The sequence below is a fragment of the Tauraco erythrolophus genome, chromosome 6 (genome assembly GCF_009769465.1).
Source record: "Tauraco erythrolophus isolate bTauEry1 chromosome 6, bTauEry1.pri, whole genome shotgun sequence".
NCBI classification, from domain to species: domain Eukaryota; kingdom Metazoa; phylum Chordata; class Aves; order Musophagiformes; family Musophagidae; genus Tauraco; species Tauraco erythrolophus.
This window is the reverse complement of record NC_141470.1, coordinates 68,013,339-68,029,151: the sequence shown is the minus strand read 5'-3', so window position 1 is coordinate 68,029,151 and position 15,813 is coordinate 68,013,339. Positions and strand designations below refer to the sequence as shown.

At 38.9% G+C, this 15,813-nt stretch overlaps 1 protein-coding gene across 2 annotated transcripts in view; it reads left to right on the top strand.

Annotated features, from left to right (window-relative positions):
• KIAA0586 (KIAA0586 ortholog) overlaps positions 1 to 15,813 on the top strand; it is an 81,683-nt gene that overhangs the window by 47,052 nt on the left and 18,818 nt on the right. For both annotated transcript variants that reach the window (XM_086612944.1, XM_086612945.1), the window contains 3 exons: positions 901 to 1,081; positions 4,075 to 4,211; positions 9,499 to 9,586. In XM_086612944.1, coding sequence (XP_086469070.1) covers positions 901 to 1,081; positions 4,075 to 4,211; positions 9,499 to 9,586 — 406 coding nt within the window. The remainder of the gene's footprint in view (positions 1 to 900; positions 1,082 to 4,074; positions 4,212 to 9,498; positions 9,587 to 15,813) is intronic.

Below are 15,813 nucleotides of genomic sequence, written 5' to 3'. Positions count from 1 at the left end.
AGAGAAAGAATATTCTCCTAGGTGTTACTAATATTGCCGTACACGTGTGTGTATGTGTATTCAGCATGTTTTCCTGCGTAGAAGCAAGCTGTTTTTTTCTCTGCAGCTTTGAAAGTCAGAATCCAGAGAACCATCCCTATTTTAAGTGCCATCCAAACCTATTTAAAAATTGAACTTTTTATCTGACATGCTATACAACAGAGAGTCAATAGCTTTTAGATGGTTCCAATGTTACTGGGTCAGGCAGTCAACTGTTGACTGCACTTGTGAAGGGGTGCAGTCCTTCAGGAACAGACAGCTGCAGCGTGAGTCCCCATGGGGTCACAAGTCCTTCCAGAAAATCTGCTCCAGCATGGACTCCTCTGTCCACAGGTCTACAGGTCCTGCCAGGAGCGTGGTCCAGCGTGGGCTTGCCATGGGGCTGCAGCCTCCTTTGGGCATCCATCTGTTCCAGTGTGAAGACCTCCATGGGCTGCAGGGGAATCTCTGCTGTGGCACATGGAGCACCTCCTCCCTCTCCTTCTTCACTGACCTTGGTGTCTGCAGAGTTGTTTCTCTCACATATTCTTACTCCTCTCTTTGGCTGCAGTCATGCAGTCTTATTTTCCACCTTCTTAAATGTGTTATCCCAGAGGCGCTGCCACCGTCACTGATGGGCTCAGCCTTGGCCACCGGTGGGTCTGACTTGGAGCTGGGTGGCATTGGCTCTATCGGGCACAGGAGAAGCTTCTAGCAGCTTCTCACAGAAGCCATCCCTGTAGCCCCACCACTACCAAAACCTTACCACGCAAACCCAGTACAGGTGTAAGGGTTGATGTAAATAGATCACACTGCCAGGTTTTGGAAGAAATACATTGGGGGGTTTTATACCTGCTGTTCTGATGTTACTGTTTTATATAGGATTCTGATCACAGTGCTGGGGAGCTCAGTGAAGGTCAAAGACCAAGGCTGACCAGAGCAGCAGCAGGAATCTTAATGGGACATTCAGTTTATACAGACCATCCAACTGGTCGGACTTCTGAGAACAGACCATACCAAGATTTCCGTTCTCCATCGCCTGGGCAGCTGGCCCAAATTGGAGGTACAATTGGACTGTTACTTCTTCTCCGTGATATTTATGAGGATGGTATCTGAAATAATTTCAGAGAGCATGTTCAAAATCCAGTATTAAAAATTTACAGGCAATTGCTGCAATGAAATGATTAGCATTCCTATTCTGAGAACTGGATTTAATTCAAGCCCTGTCTTCACTCTTCCTTGTCTGCAACACTCTACAATTTCAACAAAAATCATGCCAAGTACCCACTTGCCTATACAAAAGTTGACTTGTAAAGTATGTATTTTATTCTTTTGAGTCAAAGTTCTCAAAAACACTTAGTTTGACCATTCTTCAAGTTGATTTCCATAGGACATATTAACACCGACAGTTCAAGCTACTTCTCTCTGTTCGCTTACAGAGCACTCCTCATTGCTTTTATCACTCCATCAAGGTGATACTGCAGTGCCTCATAACTGGTGATATATTTTAGCTTCATATATTCCTGTAACAATGTGGAAATTCTTTTTTTCCCAGATGAGTAGCTGAGGCGCACACATAATGGCTTGTACAAAGTCGTGCAGAGATAAGTTGCTGTGGTAAAGCAGGGAAATTAATTTATTTCTCTTCAGTTGAAACTAGTGCTGTAACCAGTAGCACATCCTTCCTCTCCCTCATATTTTACCCGAGCTTCTCTACTGTTATCTGGAAATGTACCTCCACACTGGTTCCATTAAAGTGCTGCAAGCATGTAGAAACTCTTCATTTTGTTGGCTGCAGTTTTAAATACGATTAAACTAAACTGAAATAATTACTAAGTTCTTACGATATAAATGTGGTTGCACTAATTCATCAGAAGTTGTGTAAATGAAAGTGATCAAACAGCTGTTTTTCTGTCCTTTTCATTTTCACATTTATGAATTCGACAAGAGAAGCATATCTCACGTTATCAACCCTTCACCGGTAGGAAGTGGATTGAAATTGAATGTGTTCAACATGTGGCAAAAATAATCTCAGAGAAAAAAGAGTGTTTGCTTAGTTTTGAACCAGTTCACATCTGAACTGGAAAGTGGTTTGTTGAATGTTGTTTGGAGATAGACTACGTTAGGCTCCCTGGCGTGAGATATTTCTCCAAGTCACTTGTTTAACACTGTGGTGTTAGAGGACAGTCAGCATTAAGAATACTGTGATGTAGGAACAAATAAAGAAACTTACAAATTATTGTAGGAATAAATTGGTGTAGGATTGATCTGGATCAATCTGCAGGAAGCCTCTAACAGTGCTCAGGACCATATAGAGAGTTAGAAGATGCGCATTAATGGGAGAGCCTGTCTAGTAGGGGTATTTCCTTTTTACCCAGACTGTCCATAGCTGCATCTGGCATAACATGTTTGTATCTCCTCTATATCTATTTTAAAAAATTATTTAATTTAATTTACAATGCCCTTTGCCTGTCCTGTAAATATCTATCTAACACATTTCAAAATCAGCTCCTGCATGTGATGATAATCTAGAAGCAGTGTGTTCCTCTAGTAATTTTTCATGCTCATCTCTCTAAATCTTGTAGTTTTGTTTCTGTTGTAGTATTTTTTAGAGGAGGCAGGTGCCGTGGACTAACTACCTGTGCTTTTACATAATTTGTAATAATCCCAGACTGAATTGTGTTGCATTCTGATGATTTTTAACTTAGCTTCCCTCCCTCCCCGCCTCTGAAATCACAGCACAATATTCATGGACACTGCTAAGGAAACAATGTCGTATAAAAGCTAGGATCTGCTTTCGAGACAAGAGTGTTTTCATGTCAGGGAGAAACACAAAATCTTGTCTCTAAATCCTTTTGATAGCAAAGTCAACACTGAATAGGAAACAATCTGCTCTTGAGGGGGGGAGGTGGAATGGGGGGAAGGAATGATCTGTGATTGTTTCCACTTTTCTTCCAAATCTTTTGTATCCATCCACTGGTAGGTGAGACTGCATGTCCTTCAGTCTATTGCGAGTCAGGACAAAGTGCTATTTCCTGATAGCCACAACAATTACAATGCAGGTCCACCATTTTGTTTGAGAATTATTTTTAAGGTTAAAATTAAATAATTATTACACCAATAGGTGTAAAAGCTCACGTGTTTCAAGGTGTATATCTCTGTACATATAACCTTGCAGTGGATGCTTGGTTTCTCTGTCAGAATGAGTCACTCACAGGTGTATCTGTAAGAATTCTGGGGACTGTGTGTCTATGGGTATCTTCAGTTTTGTAACGAGTTTTTATTTGTATTGTGGAAACGTGATGTCTATTTGTAGGATGGAGAAGGTGTTACTTATGTAGGTATGTAACAGCATCTTGATAATCAGGCTTTCATTTATAAATCCTTGTTTTCAGTGCTTGAAGTCACGGACATAAAAACCAACATACAAATGAAATGTGGCACATGTAGTCTTGAAGTGAACAATAATTACAGTTAATTAAGCAATAATTGTAGTTAATTAGGCTTCAAATTCATTCTTTGGCTCTGTATGATAGCAGAAGGCTAAAGCTAGCTCATGAGCTGTCAGTATATTTTTATGAAGATGCTTTACATACTTGCAGGCTGCAAAAGCATGATAAATGCTGGATTATATAGCAAATTATCCCTTTAAAAAAGACTATATACAGGGTTTTTTTTCATACAACAGTGAAACATTTTAATGAAGAAGCCTTTCCAGTCTTTTTCCAATATATGATAAAACTCATTAAGCATATAATGGTATGATGAACTGTACAGCTCTGAAGCTATCATAAATGCTTGCCATGTTAGAAATCTACGGATGATAAAACTGATTTATTTTTTTCAATTTTCACAGACATGGATTTCTTATTTCTTCTTCCCCCATAAGAACAAATTAAGGGATATACAATGAGCCATGTAAGGGGGAAATAATCCTCTTTAACGTTGCATGTCCCATTGTTGAAAGAGTCCACATCTTGCCACATGAGTTGACCAGGAGATTACTGCTCCAGCTCATTAAGTAATTTTTTCCTCTTTATTTTTCTCTCTCGGCAGAAATTCTTGGAAATGCAGATAGAAGTCATGGTCCAATGCTTATGGATGAACTGGAATCGCAACCAGTTTCAGATCCTGTTCTGCAAGCAGCCCAACCAAGCTACAGAGTGACATCTCTCTTAGAGGATCTTTCCCAGGTAAACTCAAAGGATCTTTTCTGTGACTGGATAGAAAATGCAAACTGAAACCTAGGAAAATAAATTTTCCTGTTTCACTATGGTGACTGACATCACAGAAGTGGTGCATTTAAAGTGATACGTTCAGCTGAGAAACAGAAGTGTAAAGTACATGTATGTAATAAAAATGATTGTTTTTACTGCGATGACATCCTTACAATATGCTTTCTGTTAGGGTCAGACCTTCGCTTTTACCTTTTCTGCACTTCCTCACAGCTTCACTGATCTCACAGGATCTAATGCTGCTCATACTCAGTTCAGATAGGGCATCCCAATGTTTTAGGGGCACAGTGATTCAAATACAGAAGAATAACATGATAGATATCTGGGAGAGGAAACAACTCACCAATTGTAACCCACTGATTCAGCATTTCAGGAGCTTCAGTTCTCCTTGTAGAGGCAGAGTTGGAAAGACAGTAAATGATGATGTATCTCGGAACACTAGAAGGTAGATGAGGATCCTATTGATCTCTTCTTGAAGCCTATAGAGTTAATTCGTTGCTACTTTATTAGTATGTGCTGTTACCTAGAGATGATGGTTTACTTGCTAGCTAAAGATAAATTCGAATAGCGAGTGACAAAAGCTAAAAATGAGGTGGCAGATTGCTCTTTAATATGTTAAGCTTCACAGTGTGTTTGAAAGTAATAATATACTTAACATGGCTGCTATGTTCATGGATGCATTCTGTCCTTCCCTGATGTTCTATATTAAAAATAACCTAAAGTATTTTATCTTGACCTGTCTTTGTTTTTATGGTTTTGAGCCTTGACGTGTATTGTGCCATTGGTGTGTGCAGTTCTTAAATACGTCATCCGAAGTGGTATGTTGCATCTTCAAAGAGGATTTTAAATGTTATACCTCTTCCACTTTAAGATCACTGAAAAATATTATTGCTTAAAATGATTGTCCACAGACAAAACTGTTAAACCGCTGTGTCTGTTGAGGTGAAGCTCATGTCCTTGTTGTTATTTCACTAGCCGAAAGGAAAAGAGGAAAAGGGACAAAGAGGGTAAAACATGTTTCCTTCTTTTAGCACCATTAGCTGTGATAAAGGACCCGGTGATACCTGTGTCTTTTCCTCTGGAGAATTAGCTGATGGGGCTAGGATTGATTTTTTTTTTTTTTTTTTTTTTTTCCCCCTGGATACAGGCAAATGATGATGTACCATGTGTAAGATTACCCATGTACATAGTCTTACCTATGCAAGTAAAGTAAGACATAGTGTCTTTCATAGAAAATAGGCAGATAGTTTATATATTACGTTATCTTTAGAAACTTTTTCTTGCATCTGAACACTTAGTGTGTTTTTTTTTTGCCTGCTAGCATATAAAACTCACCCTCCCTTTAAACCAAACAAAACAACCCCCAACTTTGTGTGTGTGGTTTTGTTTGTTTTGTTTTTTTCCCCCAAACAAAATGATCTCTTCCTGTGCATGGGTGTTCCTGATGTAAGACTCTAAATCAGTGTTTCTCACGGGTTATGTTTTTAGCTTTTCTGTGACATGGCCATATCTATAAGTGATAACCGCAGTAAGCATCTATCCTGGATGGGCCAAAGCCATGCTCCATAAGATCATCTACTAGACCTGTACATCCTTCTCTGAAAAAAATAAAAATAAGTCCCTGTACCAGATGGTTTGAAAGCTTGTTTTGACAGCATCTATCTGCCATGTAACAATGATGAACCTTTTCCCTAGTTTCAATTAGGGATGGCATCTGTATTCAGATCTATGGCTGGGATCTACTTTGTCACCTGCCTGCAGGAAACAGATTTTCTGGGAACATAATATCAGCTAAGAGAGGAAGAGATACTCAGGCTTTCAGAGTGATTCATTCTATGTAATGTTTAAGGTGATAATCACTCTGAACTTCTTAAAAGATTTACTCCCAAGTTAGTCAGTGATTCTCACATCAGTTATTTCACATCCTGTTTTTCATCTCTAGGCAGTGTTTTGTCTTCTTTGAAATGAAACTGTATCAGCCACTACAAAGCAAGAAGACTAATCCATGTAGGAGCAAAACTAGGCAGTTCATGGTGTTTGCTGAGAGGCTGGAGAAAATACCCAGTATTTCAGATGGACCTTGGGTTTGGTAGAGCTTTGTTCTGATTTAGCTGGGAACGATCCTCCTGGATGTTAGGACTTGTTATGGCAAAGTTTAGGTGGTTTCTGTAATCTGTCTGAACAGGATCCTCGTTTCAGAGAGGCTGTGGGCAGCAGTGTCGAGCTGCCATATACAAACCTCTTGTTTGCTCCCTGGCCTGGGTGCGTGGATCAGATTCTGACCAACAGAAAGGGTGTTGTCTTTTCACGTAGGGCAGGAGCAGATGCCTTCTCTTAGTCACAAAGAGTGAAGTCTGTGTGGTCACTCACTCCAAAACAAATTTCATACAGGAATTTTCTTATCTAGCTAAATTATTTGGCTGTTCCTCCATTTCTGGCATTGTCTTATTGTGAGATTTACATATGCCTTTCACCACTGTTAGAATACCAGACTGAACATGTCTTCAGTTTGACCCCTACTGTCCATTCTTGTGCAACAATGCAGGAATTAACTGTTATTTGTAGCCACTTTGCCCCTGTGCTCTTAGCTCTAAGAAGCAAGAGATGACTAAGAGGAAGCTGGGCTCTTCCTATTCTAGATAAATCATTTTGATCATGGGAGGGACTTAGGATCATAGAATCATAGAATGGTTTGGGTTGGAAGGGACCTCAAAGATCATCTAGTTCCAACCCCCCTGGCATGGGCAGGGAAACCCTCCACTACACCAGGTTGCCCAAAGCCTCATCCAACCTGGCCTTGAACACTTCCAGGGATGGGGCAGCCACAACTTCTCTGGGCAACCTGTTCCAGTGCCTCACCACCCTCGGAGTCAAAAATTTCTTCCTTACATCTAATCTAAATCTCCCCTCTTTCAGTTTAAAGCCATTGCCCCTTGTCCTATCACTACACGCCCTTGTAAAAAGTCCCTCTCCAGCTTTCCTGTAGGCCCCCTTTAAGTACTGGAAGGCTGCAATAAGATCACCCCAGAGCCTTCTCTTCCCCAGGCTGAACAGCCCCAACTCTCTCAGCCTGTCTTCACAGCAGAGGTGCTCCAGCCCTCAGATCATCTTCCTGGCCTCCTCTGGACCCGCTCCAGCAGCTCCATGTCCTTCTTGTGCTGGGGACTCCAGAGCTGAACGCAGTATTCCAGGTGGGGTCTCACGAGAGCAGAGCAGAGGGGTAGAATCACCTCCCTCAGAGTCATATTTGTGTGGCTAAACATTTCAAAGGTGGTAAATCTAAATAATTTGAAGTCCCAAGTGCATTATTAAAATCTTAGAAAATCAGTTAGTTGCAAAATATTTTCATAATGTTCTTGTATAAGTATGAATGTTTTTATACAATCAACATTTTTTCAGTGGGTTTGTCACTTCGGTATTCTCATTAGCTTTCATTTTTAGTATTTCAAAAGACATGTTTTTTTAATCTTCCAGGAATGCATAATTGTAGGTTACGAATCTATGTGTTATCTCAGCTTCTATTTGCACCTCAGTTCAGTTTAAACTGGTTTTTGGTTTCTTGTATTAAAAATCCAAAACAAAACAGAAAACACTTCAAATGGACTCATGAGTATACTGTTATGCTGCTTACATTTAATGTTCTGTAGCATTGGTGGCCTTTGATCACATTTCCATGTGACCTTCCTGCTTCCAGAAAACCATCTCAACTCTTTAACTTGTCAGCTTTAAGCAATGAGCAGGGTTGGTCACACCATGGTGTGTAGAGGTGCCTGAGTTAGTGCCAGTCCTGCCTGTCCATGCATATAGTGCCTTACGAAGATGCCAGCGTGATCGCAGGTGCACGCGTGTTCACTTTTGTCAGCTGAAGCTCACTGCTGTGCTGGGGAGTTTGTGTTGGGGCCTTAGAGATGACCTGCTGTCTCTTAGTGTAGCCTTCTCTATGCTTTGTTCGCTGGGAAGTGTAAACATGTCCGTGCAGCCGTTGAGGGAAAGACAGTGACTGAATGGCTTATCTTTTTCTTCCTTCTGATTTTTGTCTTAAATGATCGTTAAGTACACGAGAAGAAATTATCCTTACTGTTGAGACTCCTGTTACCATATGAGACAGTTTTTAGCTGGAAGAAATGGGAAGCCCTGATCACGTAGTTGGCACCATGCTTATTGTTTGCCAGACATAAAAAATTGTCTTGCTTCATCTGTATTTTGGCTGGTTGTTTCGCTTGTGGCCTCCACAGTACTGGAGGGTTTCTCTTATGGAACTGAAATATACTTTCCTTTTCTTCCTTTTTAGCTTTTGGGGAGCAAAATACCACTGGTATTTTGTCATCAGTTCTTCAAGAGAATGCCTGTGCCATTGTTTCTCAGGGCATACAGTTTTCCCAGAAGTCGTATAGCAATTCTGTCTGCAGGCTCCAAATGCTGTGTGATGTGCAAAAATTTATGATCTTTCCTGTGTTTCTCCTTCTTTAAGAATCTTCATTAAAAAGCTTTTATTCATCAATGGGATCGACGGAAAACTGATGAAATCAAATTTGTTTGTCTTAGAGAATGCTTAAGTCTTCCAGGTTTCCATGACACTGTGTTTTGCACTTTTCATGTTTCCTGTGTTCATGTAGAGGAATGTCCTTGGGCTACAATTCCCGTTCCAGTTAACACATAAGATGTCAAGTTTGCTTGACAAACATGATATCGCCCTTTTTAACATGATGAGTGTTTATTGCTTCTAAGAAACGGCTTTCCCATCGGCATTGTTGCAGACTTAGGTCCTGAAGAGAGTTTCAGGAAGAGCAGAAAAGAGTTTTAAAAACATGGCCAAGGAAATAAATTTTCTACTTGGCATGGGTTTTCCAACCTGTGTGCTGAATTTTTTTTTTTTTCGCTTTCAACTTTCCCTTTTTACTCAGTAGGATAATACCTAGGGAGAAGTCCTTGGTATTGAAGAAAGCCAGGGAAATGTTACATTCTTTCCACCACATGCTTTGAGTAGAAATTGAGGGTCTCCTGTGTTTTCAGGTCTAAATGCCACTTTGCCATACGTGCTACTCCCAGGATGTTTGTCTAGAGGAAATAGCATTGCAATAGGCTGATTCAGATCTGAATTCTTTTGAAGTCAGAAGAACAGTTGTATATCCTTTAAAGAATCTTTAAAAGCTTCTTTGGATGTTTCTTGAAGCTCCACATAGTTTTAATGTGCTCTTACATCAACAGTCAGATTGCTAATTTGATTTTAATATATGATGTGTAGGAGGAAGGCCAAGGAGCTGCACAAGTGGAAACTGTGAGATCCCGAGTTACTCGTGGGAGAAGGAAGTCTGAAGAGATGCCACCAGAAGGTAAAACAATGTCAATAAGCAAACAGTTCTTTCAGTTAAGCACATCACTTTTAAATGTTGTTGTATACTAATTTATAATAAAATTCCGATTTTTTTTTTTTTAAATTTTGGTTTCATTACTACCAAATTCCCCAAATTTCCAAACCTTTATATACGGTGTGTCTAAATCTGTGTACACAGTTATGATATTGTTGGGGTGCGCTGAAAGGATTAGAAATGCATCTGTATGTAAGTCATCAGAATCCTTGCAATTAAGCATTTATTTAAATTTTTATTTGCCAAGAGCATTACAATGTGCATGTTTTGTAGTCAACTGAATCTTAATTGCTTTACGGAATGCTGTTCAGCAAACATTCATAATGTTGTGATAGATGGCAGTGGTTCATACACGTGAGAAAACACAGGATTACTGGAGGAGAAGTGAAAGATAATACAAAGTTAAGATCATGCAAATGCAAAAAATAAAAAAGAGATTTTCAGTGTTACAATGGCCTGGTTTGAGATGGGCTTCAGGCTAGTGTGTTAACAGTGATTTTCTTTTGTGAAGGATACTGTGTGTTATTTATGCATAATCATGCTATTTTTGGAGATTTCCTAACAGTGTTTGTTGAAAGTGTTAAGGATATTGCATGAGAGGGAGAGAATATTTTTTGTTTATTGTGGTTCAAGTCAGTGTTGGAATAACGTAAATTGTTTTAGCAGATAAGAAGCTTGTGGAGGTGGTAGGGTGAGAGATGGAGCAGTTTTAATCTTACGTGCTAAGAACAGGAATCCAAAAACCCGCATGTCTACAATACATGCAATTAAAAATGCTCCACCCTGGTATTGACAAATTCTTCCTTCAAGGCCTTTTAAAAATAATTCTTTGAACTTCTTCCATTTTTTTTTTTTTAATATCTAATCGAGTTATAATTCTGATGGAATTATTTTGTTTCAACTATTAATCAGTGGTAAGAAGAGCCCTAGGCCAATGTTATTGGTCGTGGGACTTGGAACCTAATTTCAAAACCATGGTTTACGTATGAAAAAAAGTGATGAATAATCTAAAACTCAGCTTCTATAGGCAATTAGTGGAAAAGCTCACAGAACTGAAGTGACGCTCTGTAGAGCACGTATATGTTTTGTTGTAGGGACATTTATTAACATGGGTTTTTAAAGTTGGTAAGTAAAGATTTAATTTATTAAAAATGGGAGTTAACTCGTTTATTAAATATTGGTGGAAAATATTGCAATGATTTTTTCTAGTAGGAAGCATGGTATCCAAATTACCTAAGGAGAGTGAATTTCCGATGAGTATGACCTCTAAATCACCAAAAAGGAAATTATGTGCCTTGCAGGATCAACTCCTTCCCAACTTTAAAACCAATTTTCTTTAATACTGGTTATAGGAATCTTCCTTTTCTTCTTCTGCCCCAACACTTCCTATTAAGCATCAGAGAGAAGGCGGAAAGAGGAGAGATATTCTTCCTAACAATTCATGCTTCTACACTTCAACTTTGTCTCAAAGTGTTAACAAGACAGCACATCCAGCCTGTCTCATTGAGTAGGGTGTTAGAGAGGGATGGAAATGCAGTAAAATATTTTTTATCTAGTTGTTTTCTGGAATACTTATCTTTTTTTAAAAAAATAATTTACCTATACTGTAAGACAAGATATTTGGACATGGTCCAACTGTGTCTGTGTGTCAGATCCAAATGTGTGACCACGAGATGGCAGCAGTCAATTTTTGTTCAGAGGAGCAAAAAAGACAATGATTTATATACCAAGAGAATTTAAATCTCGTTCAAAGTATACATATTTAATGAGCCAATAAAAATCTAGAGGATTTGCAAATGGAAACAACTGTCTGTCAGTTTTAACCAGAAGGTCTTGTCTCTATAAGCTTTACCAGAGCAAACTTAATCAGTCAAAAAGTTGAGGGTAAAAATTCCTAAGAATCATTTGAAGGAAAAATGAAAACTTGCGACATGGTAAGAATACGTGGGTTTAAGTAAATACAACGTTTTAAAATTAAGCACATCTGTTACTGTAAGTTCAAAGCACTCTGTTTATAAAAACTTCATGTCACATGGTTGCCTTTACCGAGATAGCAAGGGACAATGAGTACTTGCCTGAAAATTGAGAAGCGTTTCAGAGGCAGGATCGTTTAGATATTTTTTCAGAGTTTAAAGGGTAAGTGATTGTATTGGTATTAGAGTTGAGAAATTCTGCAGTCCTGAAATGAATGGTGAATTCAGGGTGTTTGGAGAAAAGGGAAATTGTTTTGGACTTGAATGTAAAAAAAAAAAAGCCTTTTTTTAAATTTAATTGATAAATACAGGACAAGATTTGATTCATCTTTTGTCTATGGTCATAAATATATATATTATAGAGCTATCTTTTGTTGTTTAAAAAATTTTTGTGGTCTACAGTGAACATATGTTTCTACTGAAAGAAAGTTGATTGATGTCTTCTAATGAAAGTTGAAGTTCAGTAGGACTGTTACAATATCATGCCTGAAAGGGTAATGTCTCCTGAAAGTTACAACTGAAAATAAAGCTTGAATGTATTATTAATTGAAATGTATGCCCTCTCTAGACATAGTGGAGACAGTGGTTTGAAAACATATATTTGTAGTATATGATATACATGCGTATATATTTTTGGCTTTATAATACCCTTTAATCTTGGTACCATTCTTCCATGTATCTTCATAAATTTAATATGATAATAATTGTCGTGGTTGATGAATGCACATATTTCCAGAATAGAAGCTTTTTCAGGCTCACATTAACATGATGCAAAATTTTTAAATTAAAATGAAGAAACAGGTGGCAATGCTCGACTGCAGAGTGTTTTTAAACTTTAATACCAGCAGCTCAGAACCTAGAGGTAGATGTATCTTCACTTAATTATTTTTCTGCAGCACAGACTCTCGAAATGTGACCTAGAGAGCACAATTTCATAACAGTAATTCCTTTTTATCTCCAGCTAGTGAATTATATTCAGGCAGCCATAAGTACATGGGAAAGTAATATTGGGAGACTAAGCAATTGGCTTTGTTGCCACAGAGAGATTGCACAATTGCTTGTGGGAGAAGATGATCTGTGCAATAAATGAATAAGAGGGCAAGAAGCCCATAAAACAATCTGTATAAAAAATAAACCTTCCAGAGTCCCTGTTCAGTATTGAAAATAGCCTACTTTTGTGTTAACATTGACATTATGCTGTATTGAAAACTGTAATACTGAAAATATGGATATAACTAAATACTTCATTGCCTCTCTTCTTCAGCCAGGATTTGCTTCAAATTAGGTTTTGGGTTATTTTTTCTTAAAACTATTGTGGCATGAGGCAAATCTCTAACAGATGCTTCAAGGAAGGAAGAAGATTAGAATAAGGCTAAAGGTCTTTATTTTTTTCTTGGAACTGGAACTGTTTTGGTCAAACTCTTAACAACTGTTCTACTGAAAGTTTACTTTCTTCTTAATATCCTGCTGTTTCTTTTTTGGACTATATTTCACTAAAGGCTTTTGCTAAAGACTGTCCATACCACCCTGAAAATAGCAGCTAGTGAAGCAAACAGAGCAATTCTTTCAAACTGTAGAGAGTCCCACCACAACCTGCGAGGTAGGAACAGTTTGTGTAGCCTGCATTGCTCCTTGAATTTGACTAATTTCTGAAAGATCTTGGAAATTGAAGTAATGAAATCACTTAGCTATAATTATGGCGTATTTCAAGCGAGTGTCCTGTTAGAGGTTTATGTAAGTTTTTCAGTGCTTCTTCAAAACTCTTATTTCTATTTTGACTCTGGTTTTCCTATACAGTTACCTCTTGGTGATATCAGATGGCTCATTGACATAATTCAGTTAATATCTTTTATGTTTGGCCAAGTCAGGAAATGCAAAACTGCGTTTCTCACAGAAACTCTGTCTTCTCTATAAATGGTCATTGGCTTTTGGGTGCTCCAGGTGGTTTTAGAACACCAGTTCTCCAAGAGTTTCCGTTTGCTCTTTCTGCACGTGTGACCGTAGCAGTTATGGGACAGCCCACGCCTTAGAAAACACACATCTGAGTAATAATGCATTTTGCATATTATCCCCACATAAAATCCGCCGTCGCCACACTTGAGAGTCTCTAGTTTGAATTACTGTAAGTGAATATTTAGCTGTGTTACAGTACATTTGGAACAGGAGTTTTCAATTACTTGGCTTTTGTAAATATTATTTATCTGTTAAGAAGTGCCATTTCTATCTATGGTTGCTTTTTTTCCCACTGAGTTGCTTCAGTTATTTTTCAGACAAAACGTTAAAACAGAAATTTGATTTTTCATACCTTAAGGCAAAGTCTTGTGTAGAATTGTTATTGTAGACAATGATGTCCTTCTGCAGTGGGTGTGTTCTGCTTCTTCAAGTTTGGGTCCTGAGAAACTGAGCACCAGAAACTGCTGTGGGTTTCATTGGATGGTGGACAGCCTTGCTCCCATTCCCAAAAGATCCCTTTCTGGGAAATGATCCTCCGGTCTCCTAGACCGACCTTTCCCTTGCTTATTTGTGCAGAAGTTGTGAACAACAGAAACTACGAACAAGTTCAGAGAGCAGGTGAAGCACAAATCTCCCTGGTATGTTTTTTAGACTCCTGGAATGTAATTGGATGTTTTTGAGGCATCTTAATTAATTGAAATCCAAGTAATTAAATGGAGAAATTAAAAAACCCACAGTTTATACTGAAAGAAAACTGTGCCAAGCAGGCTCATATTACCTCACAGTCTGAGGATTTCCTGCTGACTGGCATGTAGAAGTCATTTTCCTCTGGAGTCCAGTTCCACACCATGTATCACTTGGCCCTTTTCTTACTGATCTACATACATTAGGTTTTTGTTCACTTTGTCTTCAACTTCTGAGAGGGCAAGAGTTCTCCTCTTCCTCATGCCTTCTTACATGGCACAGCGCGATTCAGTACTCTCTCATTGCTGCAGTGTTGTCGAGACATTTCTTCTGACCTTGTGCTGATGCTTTTGCTGTGGCCAGTATGTGCAAAGGCAGGAAAAGTCCCCTGTAAGTCTTCCCTTGGTGCCTATACAGATGATGCTTTACACCCACTGTGAAATCTGAACAGCTTTGTATATGTTCAGGTTTCCCTTGTACAGGCCACGTGAGAATCAAGTTCTACTGCGTGCTGGATGTGTGTATAGTTAATCTTCGGAGGGAAGGTGTTTTGCACTTTCAAGAGAAGAACGAAGCAGGAAACCTTCCAGTTTGAGCTTAAAGAGTGTTTCTGCTCAGAAGTTTTAAATTCAGGACATGAGGCTGACATCTATAGCCCTGTTGCTCGAGCAGTTGCTGAGGTTCAGGGTGTATTCTTGTACCAAGTCCCTCCTCTGGTCAGTACACAGCAGCAGGGATTTTCACTGAAGTTCTAGGACCACTTGGTTTATTTCTGGGGAAAGGAAAAGAAAAACTTATTCAAACTGACATGATCGCTACTTAAAGGATTACTTCTTGTGGAGGCTGTCAAATACTTGGATTTTTACTTGCCTTTTTTTCAGACTTACTGGGGCTCAAGGTAAATATCCATAAATCTCATCTGATTCCCTCCTCAAGCCTAGATTTTAAAGGATTGCAGATGATCTAATCCAGTGACCTATGGCATCCCTCAGAGTGCATTTTATATATCATGAACCTAAAGTTCAGGGCAGTGACAAAATTGAGGCTGGCATTTCACTCATAGATGGGAGTTGTAATGTGCAAATAATGAGGAACTAGTCCCTTTTTCATACTGGTAAGCTGAAAACCTGTGGTGCTTCTGCATCAAGCACGTAAGGTACCTTCTGGAGTTTGTATGTCCTTTTTGCCTCAAAATATCGTGTGGTGCCCAGTATCTGTACCTGCTGAGCATCAGCTGTCCGTTTCACATTGCACAGACACCAGAGGGTTCTGAGGATCTTCTGTTCTTAATAATGTAAAGGATTTTACTTCCAAATTTATTAGAATTTCTTTTAAAAAACTTGATTGGTAATTGCATTTGCTTTTCAAACACTTGTGACTCCCTACTGGAACCAAAGCACTCCAGACTGCCAGGTGGTTCTGCTAAGCTGCATGCAGCACCACTGCCCCATCCCTGCAATGTGGATTTCTCCATATTTTTCAATTTTTTTTTTCCTTTTTTGCATGTTTGGGGTGGGGAGGAGGGGTTTGGTTGGTTTTGGGGTTGTAGATTGTTTTGTAGCTTGTGTCTCTAGTGGCCAG